The 12,962-nt window shown below is 32.3% G+C and overlaps 1 protein-coding gene and 1 long non-coding RNA gene across 2 annotated transcripts; both read left to right on the top strand.

Moving 5' to 3' along the window:
- Positions 1–381: 381 nt before the first annotated feature.
- On the top strand, positions 382–4,013 carry LOC132752169 (uncharacterized). The gene is made up of 4 exons (XM_060742461.1): positions 382–671; positions 809–963; positions 1,423–1,644; positions 1,995–4,013. The coding sequence occupies exons 1-4, from the start codon at positions 412–414 to the stop codon at positions 2,444–2,446; spliced, it is 1,089 nt and encodes a 362-aa protein (XP_060598444.1). The 5' UTR covers positions 382–411; the 3' UTR covers positions 2,447–4,013.
- A 2,283-nt stretch (positions 4,014–6,296) lies between these two features.
- Positions 6,297–8,179, top strand: LOC132752173 (uncharacterized). The gene is made up of 2 exons (XR_009628775.1): positions 6,297–6,775; positions 6,938–8,179. It is a non-coding gene; the product is annotated as an uncharacterized LOC132752173 (long non-coding RNA).
- The last annotated feature ends 4,783 nt before the right edge of the window (positions 8,180–12,962 follow it).

The raw sequence follows: 12,962 nt of genomic DNA, 5'->3' as shown, positions 1-12,962 counted from the left end.
CAATTATTTTTCCTTTTTGACTAGATTCAAATTTTCATAAACACGCGAGGACAACTTATAATACATACACTGTAAATATAAATGAATATAAAATGAATACATAAATATAAATAAGAATGTATAAAAAACTTGGTAATGAAATTAATATATTTGTTGCTTTAAATGGTCGTATTACGGCATATTTTCGGATAGTGTTATTTCATTTTACTGAGCTGAGAATCTATTAAAACGAATGATATAAATAAAAAGAATGAAAATTAGTTACACCAATTTATAGTCTAACAATACTAAAAAATATATCATAAAATATTATAATAATGTTATACAGTAATTACAATGGTATTGTGATAAGACGTTAATTAATATGCACATATTTGTCAATTATTCAAGGTTAAGTATCGTCATAAAGCTATGTCAGGTCAGGATTTACAACATGCAGGAACTGATAGGGAGATCAATGTCGACCAAGAAAATGAGAATCTACTAACAGAAATTGAACAACTATGTAGTCGGACAAATAGAAGCGTGGAAAATATATTGTTGATAGGAAAGGTTGGTGCTGGCAAGAGTTCCTTAATCAATACTATAGGAAAGGCATTTTCCGGGAAATACATTTCCAGAGCCGAAGCTGGTAAAGGGTCGTCTTCATCGAAGACAAAAACTTTAGGAAGGTAATTGTTTTAAAATAAAACATAAATAACCTGTCACTGGATTGTAGAATAATTTTTAATGAAATATTAGGATGTATTTTCTCTGACGATTACAACGACGTTTATCATTGCCACTAATTACAATATTTATATGAAAGGTTCGAGAGTGTTGGTGTAGCAGAGGATGACATTATAGATGGCAGACGGCGGGTCAAGGTCATTTTACCTAGGCTGCCAACGGTTTATGATTTTCCTGGACTAGAAGACACAGATGACAAACGTTTACAGGAACTGCTTGAACTGGTATTAGGAGGTAGGAAGATTCATTGAAATTTGATAAAATAATAGTCAAAATAGAACAGTTTACTAATATTCCATTTACATATAACGAGATGAAAGTATGTTTGAAATAAAAGTGCATGTCTTTGAGTGCAAACAACATGACTTACGTTGCACTTCCATTTATCGCTAATGGAAAGATTAGATAAAACTTTCTTTGTAGCTTTTATTTATCCCTTTTCTATATTTTCATAATTTCAAAGAAGCATGACTGCATTAAAACTATAAACAATTCCATTAAAATGTAGATGCTCCGGTAACATTTTCGATGAAGTGACTTTGTATATTGTTTTCGAATTTGCCATCACTAAAATGTTGACTACAGTATACAAAAGTTAACTCAATTATCCGTAAATCATTATTTTCGATGCGGATTGAACGTACTGTATCAATGTTAAATGTACGGAGTAATGAAATTTATTAAACATTTCAGGTTATATACCTCCTGGAAAAAGTCTAGGAGCATTAAAACAATTGCAAAAAGAGTATCGATTAGGTAGTCTAAAAGAGAGTATTTTCACAGACTCTAGACAAGAGTGGAAAATCACTACCATATTGTTTGTACATAGCTGCCGCGAACCCGCACCAAAGAAGTTGATTGCATGTCTTCATGAAGTCCTCACAAAAGCCGACCCCAAGTCAGCACAACTCTTGTGTAAGTTTAATATGAATGTTTACAATAATAAAAAATGATTTTTACATCCGCTTTCCATTGCTGTTTATTTTTTTGGCCCCGCGTCATTCACACAAGTGACAAGCTGGGTCCATAAGTAATTTTTGTGGAATCTTTGGTTTCCCTTTTGAGATTTTCAAATTACAGCAATATGAGAACTTTGAAATAAATTGTTTTTTTTTAAATACTCAAGCTTTTGAAAATTAACACTTTAATGCTTCAAACATTTTGAACTGTCTCCCGAAGGTACTAGTCTGTTTTAGCGATCTACAAAGAACTGATTCATTTTCGTACTATATCATTAATATTATGAAATAGGATTAAAATTTCAGACTCGGGAAATGTGCATGTCGTAATGACGAAGTACGACCTGGTAAAACGGCAACACGAATATGATAGTGAAAACAGCGAAACAATAACGGAAGATGATTACATGGCAATAGAAAAAGAAATAGTTCAGCTATTCAGTATTGATGGAAATCGGAATGATCACCTTACCAGATGGACAAGCTATTCAGACAGTATAAACCCTGAATGTCATAATCCAGCTATAGAGCATTGTGCTCTGAAGTTTATAAAATTAATCATGACACCTGGCACTGCCCCGGATGTAGACATGGTTCCAGTGTTAACAATAAAGAGTAAAATAGACATGGCAATAAGAGCATGGTACAGAAATAACAGTTGTATGTCAACACAGATTATTTTTATGGTTATTGTATTTTGTCTGTTGCCATTTTTTACTTATCTCTTAAATAAGGGAAATGGTAAAACTAGTGTTTAAAATGGGTAAAATAGGGTAACATTTTTATACCCATGTTAAACATGCTTATGTGATTAGGTAGTTGAATGATATAAATTGTTTCTTACACTTATCAATAGGAAACTATTTTTCATACGGTTGATATTATAGATTAATCAAAATGTGCTCTTCTATAAAAAAAATGCTCGTCTATTATTCTAGCTTTAATTAAGAAAATTGTTCACTCCTCGTAAATCGTTCGTAAATTTTGTTTCAATTTTGCATATATAGATGTCAGGCAAGTAATTGAACTATTTTCACTTTTTCAGTACCTTATAAACCATGACAAAAATAAAAAGCTTTTGAGTATAAAAGAAAACATTTCTCGGACACATTAGAACTCTATCTGATACATTTTGATTTAATATTGTCTACCGGTTTCAGCAGAAAAAATAAAATCTATGGATAATGTATATGAATTACAGAAAAGGAACATTTAATGCACTGTGCCCCGGCCATGAACACGTTCTCCAATTAAGCATGCTCCATCCTTTTGAATAAAATATTCTTGATAAAAAATCTAAATTTGGTTTTCGAAACTTGACAATTAATTGGCTATCAAATGATATCTTATCTTAAATCATATCACATTATTTACGCCAACCTGCTAGCGGCATTGATTTAAAAGGGTACAATAAACTATTATGGCATTTATTTGGTGCTTTTGTTGGTTCTACCTTTGGATATGGATCTGAAATTTGGGTTATAGACAGTCTTAGAAATTTAGAATTTTGCAAATGTATTAAATGTAACAACGAGTCTTGCTGATGCTCGAGGAATAAAGAAAATATCTGTTTTACAGACAGTGTCGATGTGTCAGAATTAATATAAATACAGTGTATAAATGATAGTGTAGCTAATTGTAACAGAGAAGGTGAAAATGGGTTTCAAGTACTTTCTAACAGGAATGTTTGCCCTTTTAACACTCTTTTTTATCTTTTGTTTAAAGCTTTCCAAGCATTTGCATATAAATGCTTAGTGTAAAACAACACAGAATTGTTATTTCAACAGAAAATAAAACACTGAATGTCGCATAAACAATAATAATGTGTTATTAAGCTTATAGAATAATTCATATTATGCATACAGTATTCAGTATGTACCTTTTTTACAATAAATATAACATTCCTTGTGGATTGCTGTAACATTTAAGATTTAGAGAATAAACATCATCTTTCTTATTCATATTTTCAAAAGTGATTATTGTAATAGACCATTGATTTTATGTATTTAGTTAGTTTGTATTCGTAATAGATATATTTGAATCAATGTAAGAAAATATATAAAGGAAGCTTTTAAACTTAAAATATCATTTATTTAAACTCTCAAATGTAGTTTGTCCTTATAGAAAATGTGTACCTTTTAATTGCAAGCTTAATATATATAAACTTTTAAACTAATATTTTTATTTGGATAGTTACAGAAACAATGACTTAAAAAACATGTTTTAAACTTCGGCCTGTTTAAATGCAATGAATACAATTTTGTTATTTGTTCCTTTCTGAAATAAACCTGAAATAAACTTGTAATATATGTGTGTCTTTGTGCTTATTTTTTGTCACAATGTCAAAATGCATATATGAGTATATACTTGTATTTTCTCTGGAACTGAACGTTGTTCTAATGATTTAGAGACCTTTTATAATTATAATACTGCCAAAATAATCATTCTGATTACAAATTTGATAAAAGAAGAAGATACGAACCCTGCACATTAAGTGCATAGAAGCCATGTTCTGAGCAAAAAAAATCATAATTAAAGAGGTTATAAATGTCAAAGGCTGTGCAGCTTGACCGTAACTCTAACCCGGGAAGCTAGGAATACCGTACTGTGGCTCTTACGACTAATCTGTCCACTTACACATTTCTTCCTCCCTTGATAAGTTTACAGGAATTTAATTAGTTTTTAAGTGTTACAGCTTATGCAATTGAAAGTTATCATAACTAAATATAACTTAGAAAATATAAAACCTTTTTAAAGACTGTTCATCGTCCAGTCAATCACGTCACACATATTTATGACAAGAGCTATATTCTTTCTATTCAAAAGGCATTTAGTGTCCAACTTTATTTGTCATGCAATTAAACCGCAGTATTTTCTTAAAACTTATGTGCGTTAATTTCATAGAAGAACAAAACTCGATACTTTATCGAATTCCGTTCATAGTCGACTTCTATTTTTCATACAACCGCATAGTGACGCTATAAAGTCAATTTTAATATTTAAATGATTGTGGATTCGGTATATAAGTCAGATACAATACTTTGTTCACATTTCGCAACTTTTATGGCAAACCTTAAGTATTGAACCTAACAATGTAGGTAAATATTCATTCTGCGTAATAAAATACCTACACTTGAGTATCGAGTTACGGCTTTTATTAGTGGGAATTAAGTTTTCGTTATCGTTTCTTTGAAAAGCTATTTAAAGTCTTCAAAATCTATATTTAGTTTTTGTCGTAAATACACGCGTTAACCGGTTGCTAGTTGAAGCAGTGTCAGAATTTTTTTAGCTCACCTGACCTAGCTCAGGGTAAGCTTTTAGAATCGTTGAATGTCCGTCGTCCGTCGTCCTTCCACACTTATTTGTTAACACTCTAGCGGTCACATTTTTGCCTCAATCATCATCAAACTTTGTCAGGATGCTAATCTAGGTAATAGCTCGGATGAGTTCGAACATGGGTCATCTCAAATGAAAAACTAGGTCACTGGAGCTAAAAATAGAAAAACTTTGTTAACACTCTAGTGGTCACATGTTTGCCTCAATCAACATCAAACTTGATCAGGATGCTTGTCGAGGTACTTGCTCGGATGAGTTTGAACATGGGTCATCTCGGATGAAATACTAGGTCACATGAGCTAAAAATAGAAAAACCTTGTTAACACTCTAATGGTCACATTTTTGAAGCAATTGTCATCAAACTTGGTCAGGATGCTTGTCTAGGTAATTGTTCGGATGAGTTCGAACATGTGTCTCGGATGAAAAACAAGGTCACAGGATCTAAAAATAGAAAAATATTGTTAACAATTTAGTGGCTACTGTTTTGATCCAAGTATCCTGGAAATTGGTCTGAAAGTTTTTTTTGATGATTTCTAGGTCAAGTTCTAATATGGGTCATCTTAGTTCAAAAGCTAGGTAACACTGCTCAAATATGAATAATCATTGTTAACACTCTAGTGGTCACATTTTTGACTCACCTGTCATGAAACTTGGTCAAATTGCTTGTCTAGGTAATTATTCCGATGAGATTGATGGGTCAGGTGAGCGATCTAGGGTCATCTTGGCCCTCTTGTTTTACATTTGTCCTGCAATTTTGCTGAAAAAGATATCACAGAAAATCATTTCTATGATAAGAAGAGCAATCTTATGAACCCGGCTCAAACTGACATTCATCTAGTGAGTTTTGGCGAGTCCTCTTTTTTAACATTTGTACTAATAAGTATCGTGTCATAAGGAAATTACGCCTTTGTGCCTTTACGAACGGACGGACCCTCATTGAACATAGAAAAAAAGACATACATACTTCATATTTATAAAATGACCCAAACATCAAATTAAATTAATCAGAATTTCTAGTTTTCGTATTTTAGGGTTTGTGCCACTTTAGGTGTGAAAGGCATTTAAAAAAATTTAAAGTGATAATTCTAAGAATGTGGGGTGTTTTTTTCTCTTTTTTTCCTCTCGTCAGTTCTTTGAAAACCTATATTTAGTGTTGTCCTATATTTTTTGAATGTCAAAATTATATTTAGTAAGTGTGTAAATTCCGATTGACGTAATGTCTGGCTTTATAAACAGATTTAACACGCTATTTAAAAATCCAACAGTTTAACATTTTTCATATAATTCAAATATAGTCCACAGAAAAAGACGCAAGAAAATTGAGTAAAATGACATGTAATGTTACTTATGAGTTATTACCATACCGCTTTTTATTCAGTTTCATTCAGTTTAACATTAACATATTTTTACTTAAATGTGTAAACAAAATCTCAATTCATTTTAAAGACTGACTTTGCATCTTTAATACTTACACCAGTTTCTGTTAAATGAAGTTGTGATAAATATTTCTATTTCCTTTGAATGTAGATCAAATGAACCTGTCTCAGGCAGAAGAACAGGACAGTAGCTTTTCTCGATCTTTTAGAACAAGAAAATATTGAATTGCCCGAAAATATATTAATATTTGGAATAAGTGGGGCTGAAAAAAGTTCTCTTGTAAATACAATACACAAAGTGTTAACAGGGAAATATTCTGAAATAGATGAAAAAGGATGCGGTGAAACGAAAACTTTAACAAAGGAGTTAAGAAGGTAAGTGTTTAATTGTATGCGGGATATGCAGATTAACTAAAATATATAATCAATGAACATTTTTATAACTTGAATCTTATTAACTGTTACAAATACATATATATTTTATCTACTTTTAGTTACAACAACAAACTTTATTTTCGATACCCTATTTTCTTGCAGGTACGAAAACTGTGGAGTTAAGGAAAACAGGATACATGACTGTGTATTAAGGTCCACTTTAAAAAATCATAGTTATTGGACCGTGAAATCTGCAATGTTTACTTCTATTTTAATGATATAACACCTTTCTGAAAGTATCCAACACATATCCATTTACAGACCCGTGCAGACTATATTTGCTAATCACAAAATGTGATCTAATAAATGGCAAAGACCAAACACAGAGAAAGAAAACATATCGGAACGAAAATGACGGCAATGATTATGACATTGAAACTGTAGAGAAAAACTTGTACAAACACTCATCATGGAAGGAACTTTCGATAATCGAAAACAGCGCTTGGTAAATTTGACAGATTACAATAGACATGAAGATGTCCAGGTGGATAGGGATACATTGAAATTTTTACAAAACCTTGTTAAGCCTATAACAGGAGGAGATAAATGGGACAATTTTCTCGGATTTCAAACTAGACTTCATCTCAAATTGCTATATTTCAAGCAAAAATTTCGCAGTCTTTTTACTCAAGATATAAGTGTAAATTTTCATCAAGTAGTTATATTTCTGATGAAACTGCACTTGTGGTAGCAGTTTTGTTTCATTTAATAGCCAAAGATCCGGCAAATAATGCCAAAACGTAACAATTGACACTGTTTTGTATTATTTTCTAAAATTTACATATATGTTTCATAATTTCTTGATTTCTCTCGTATTTTTTACTGTTTTTGTACACTTTAAGTTATTTACTAGCAATTAAATTTGTTAAATTACACATCAAAACAAATTTTGGTTGAGAAAGGACAATATTTCGCTTAGATGCAATGTTTCTTTTTAACCTTTATTGCAAAGTAAATACATACAATGTTCATGACAATTTCAATATGCGTTGTATATTACTATTGTTATACCGCTAATTCACATGTGTATGCCATATTGGAGAGGTATGGGTGAATGATGTGATATCTGATAAATGAAAATCCAAGATTTGAATTTGCGAAAACAAAAACTCTTTATCATGTAAAAGTCATGACGGAATATGTATTTATATTGCAATACATCAGTTTAAAGTAATTGCAATATCTAAATAAGCAAACATAAAATAATTATGGTGAGTTTAACAATAATAGCTTTGCATTTAAGAGGATACCCAGATATTTATCGATGTTAAAAATCCTGTATAAAACAGTTTTAGTCAAATATTACAAAATAACTATATCTAATATAAATTCTGTTACATTGTATGTACTTGCTGTTTTAATTTGTTAAGCTCTTTGGATTTTCTGCATATAATTTATTTTGGAAATGAAATGAAAATGAGATGAAACAAAAGGAATTTCTTTTGCAATTAGTTTTATCCCATAGGAATATACACTCATGTAAACATCAAAGAGTGTTTCATTAAATTTCCGACACAATCGACTAAAATAGCTATACATCTAACTACGCTAACAATTATTTATTTTCATATTTTATTTTAAAATTTAACATGTTTTTGACATTCTGTGTAATTAATTATTGAAATATTGGAGTATCAGCAAGAACGCCATTGATTTATGGCATTCGCTCAATAAATGGTGTAACAGAAAAAATACGTGACCTACTTGTCAGTTTGCTACGCAGTAAAATTTAAATTTTGAAAAAAGCCATGTTTGAAAAGACGATACTTAAAATAACGCTTATGCTCCAATTATTAATATTTAAGGCCAACGCTATGACACACCAAAAAAACTTCATTTACACATGTGCATTATAATTCAACTGGATAATTGGATAGTATTGACATTACATTGCCATTATCTATGTCTTAAAGAGTTAAAAAGGCCTAATTAGGAAATTGTAAACGTCTCCTAATGAGCAGGATAAAACTTATTTATGTATAATAATTTTTGCAATAGCTACTATGTAGAGTTTAAAAGAGTCTTTACTTTCCAATACTCGGGATTGCAATTCATTTGGCCTTAAAGTTAGTTGCAAAACGGGAATACCCTAAAACTTCCAAAATTCCGTGGTAAACCTTTAATTTGAAGCGACTCATGACATTTGCCTGTCGCGTGCAAGCTCAATTACCTTCAAGATCAACAGACAACACTTTTATCTAAATATGAGATTAACGTATGTATTGACATAAAAAATAAAGGCCTCAACAGACGGTAGGATTTTGAAGTACAACACCAATTAAAACTAAGATGTACAGACAAATCTTAATGTGTGAAGGCTACTATTTCTTGATTTCGGAAACCTTAAGTCTAGATGTAAGGGATAGTTTGAAAATCTTGTCGTACGGATTTTTACAGACCTCCCACGATGACAAGTAACAGATAAGCAAAATATTTCCTTATAATGGGTGTAATGAATGAAATTCCAGAGCAATTAGGGCTAAAAGGTAAACATAGTAGTAAGATGGGGTAAAAATGATGTTGAAAAACTCTTCAGGAGACCCAAAGTTGTGTTATGTTCGAATCCAAAATTATTCCGAAAATGATTATGTCACGGTATTGAGTTGTTCTCTAATTACATAAATTAGGGGAGGGGAGGTAGTTTATAGCTAATAGTCAGTAGAGCCGCAGTACAGTATTCCGAGGGCTCCAGGTTTGAGTCTCGGTCAGGCTTCACATTAAAAAAATATATATATTAATTTTTTTTAAATGAAGGTGTTTCAATCATTACTCATGGCGAAAAAACGTATTTGGTGAGTAAAGTATGTAAAGGATCAATGTAAAGGGACCTTTTTTAGGGGAAACCTCAGATGATTCTTACAGTGTAGAATTACCGTCTGAATGTAAGTGTTGTACAGCTTTGAAAATTGTACATCTTATCTCTAATTAGTGTGTACAACTTAATCATACCGTATGTTGAGGCCTTAAGGTTATTTGGTGGTAGACGTGAAGTGGAGCATCTTGGAAGAATATAGTTTATGTAGTGTCATTTTAAGGTTAACAGTCAAGAAGTTATGCTAAGATAATAAATGAATATGGATAAAATTCTGAAGAACCAGTACCTGGTAAAGCTTACTTGTCAAATACTGATGAGTCTTATGCTGATGATAATGATGATAATGATGATGACTGACATCATTCTAATGATGATCAGGAATTAGACAGTAACAATATGAGCGTAAAATGAAAATCGTTCTTTATGGGGCCTCCTTGTAAGCGACAAAAAGAAAAGCGAGTCCTTCAGCCGTTTCTACCGTACTCGTTTCCTCTGTACCGTACCCTAGGCGTTTCTATTATACTTCAGCCGTTTCTACTGTACTCGTTTCATCTGTATCGTGCCCTATGCGTTTCTATTGCTCAGCCGTTTCTACTGTACTCGTTTCCTCTCTACCGTACCCTAGGCGTTTTTATTGTACTTCAGCCGTTTCTACTGTACTCGTTTCCTCTGTACCGTACCCTAGGCGTTTCTTTTGTACTTCAGCCGTTTCTACTGTACTCGTTTCCTCTGTACCGTACCCTAGGCGTTTCTATTGTACTCTAGACGTTTATTTTGTACACTTGGCTACTGTTTCATTGTTTCGTATTCTAGGCGTTTATTTCTGTATTCTATGTATTTTTACTGTACTGATGGCGCTTTTTCCGTATCAGCGGCACATTTCATGTATTTCCTGCACAAGTACCGTACTTATTACCCATCTATTGCATTCGCATTTATACAGTTAACCTGTGACACTCCGATGTTCTCGTAACGCATAATAGTAGTCCGGGTTTATCTATTCAGTATACCATAGGAGTATCAATTGTTCTCAAAGCACATTCACAGTACTCTAATTACGTCGTTACAAATGATACATGATTTACAATTAGGTTTTTACTGATGTATTTTTCACGACTATTTGATAGGGTTCATACCAAAAGATACAAACATTGCGGCGTTGCAGTCTAAACAGGAACAATTCGGTGTGGGATGTATGAAGAAAGTATATCCAAAGTCGAACCCTGCTGACAAGGTGACAAAGGTTGTATTTATACAATGTACAAAGCTGTAGACAAATCATACCAAAAACCTTGATAAAATGTTTGAACGAAGTCCTCTCAATAACAGACCATGCAACCTTGAAAAGAAAATGTGAGTTAACTTAACTGATACTATTTTTACTCCCACTGACTATCAAACATTAATTCACATTATACCAGGGCATTTTCGCAACCATTTTGGGAGAAAGTACTTTGCCAATTTTTGGAAATGTTGCGTCTTAAAATTGCTCTGACGGAAAAAATATTTGGAACCTTTTAAAACCTCTTTCGTGCACCTTTGGCATAGTGTTTTGAATTGTACAAATTCGTTCAAGCCAATGCAAATATCATTCATAGCAAACATTAAAATGTGACAATGAAATGTTAGGAAACATCTGTGTGATACCTCATTCGAATTAAATCCAGCAAATTTGTCAGTTTTTATATCGAGAATTTCAGTTTGATTGGGATTTTTTTCAAAGATTGGTAAAAATAAACATGTTTGGCATTGGGAATGTGTCTGGAAATCTGACCAGTGTAGACACTTGGGAAAGGCATGATACAACATAAAGAAGATTTCATTGGTAATGACGGCAGAGTGATTTCAATAATACTGATTGAAGAAAGGATGAACTAGAAACCTTACATCAGCTCGTACGTGCAATATGTTGATGCAAGATACGGATATAACTTTTGTGTTCATAATCAATCTGTTGTAAAAGTTCTACTTTGAACATAAGCCTTACCATTTGATATAATCATATTTTTATATAAAAACTTTTATTTTTTGTTCAGAATTTATCCATCAATGTTTTGAAGCTTATAATAGAAATTTAATTGCAAGCGATGTTATATTATTAATTCATAGAAACATTAAAATGATCACATGAAATATGATTTACTTCAGACACTGCAAAAGTGTTTCTACTGATATCAACGTTCGATTTGGTTCCTGTAATCTAGATTAGAATTGAAAATATGGTAAACAATACTGCTGTTATAGTAATACATAATGTATTGAACTTAATGCATTTAAAATATTTTGTAATTTCATTTGATTCTTTATATTTACATATTTAATATCTTAAAAATAGATGCTTTTGTCGTTTATATCTATGTATATTTCTGTTGAAAATTATCAAGTGTAAAAGCTAAGTTATGAATATTTAAGTATGTATTATATATCAAATTATTATCATAATCGTTGCTATAGTGATATTTTATATATGTGACTTTATGTCTATTTTATCGCCACATCAGCGTTGTTTGTGCCGTGTGGAGGCTGTAAAAAGTTGCCCCGTGCATTCAATCAGGGATGTTATATTTCCGATCCTTAAAGATCGTTTAGCACGACTTTATTGTTGTGCTTGTGGTATTTTAGTTCTTTCTATTCGGCATCTTTCTTGTTGGAATGTTCCAGTATTCCTGACTTGAATACTGTTGAATCACCCTTAGGATATGAGGCCTGCTTTTTAAATTTGTCTTTTGACGTTATATCTTTGATATGCAGGCTTCATAACCTCAGATCCCCTTTCAAAATTCCATTGTATTTAGTTCCACCCATTGTTTTCTCGTTTAGGGCACACGCAATGTTTTACTTGGGGACCATATGCCGCTTTTCATGGAATGGCACTACGTGTCACATTTAAGGCTCCATGATAACCGCCATATGAACACATCTGCGGATGTTTCAAAATTCTAAATTTTACCAGTTCATGCTAATTGTTAAATTCTGCTTAAGCCGGTGCTTGGGGGCGTGGACGGTAGTTTGCACTTGACAGTACCGTCCATGAACAGACTCAATCAAACCGAGCCTGCAACATTTTCAATTTTGCCGTATTGGGCTTTCTTTAGGGATTCTTATTTCACTCTATTTTATCGCCACATCAGCGTTGTTTGTCCCGTATGGAGGCTGTAAAAAGTCGCCCGGTACATTCAATCAGGGATGTTATATTTCCGATCGTTAAAGATCGTTTAGCACGACATTATTGTTGTGCTTGTAGTATTTTAGTTCTTTCTATTCGGCATCTTTCTTGTTGGGTTGTTCCAGTATTCCTCACTTGAATACTGT

The sequence above is a fragment of the Ruditapes philippinarum genome, unplaced genomic scaffold (genome assembly GCF_026571515.1).
Source record: "Ruditapes philippinarum isolate M1 unplaced genomic scaffold, ASM2657151v2 ctg8010_1_1_1_1, whole genome shotgun sequence".
Taxonomy (NCBI): domain Eukaryota; kingdom Metazoa; phylum Mollusca; class Bivalvia; order Venerida; family Veneridae; genus Ruditapes; species Ruditapes philippinarum.
This window is presented reverse-complemented; position numbering and strand designations above follow the sequence as displayed.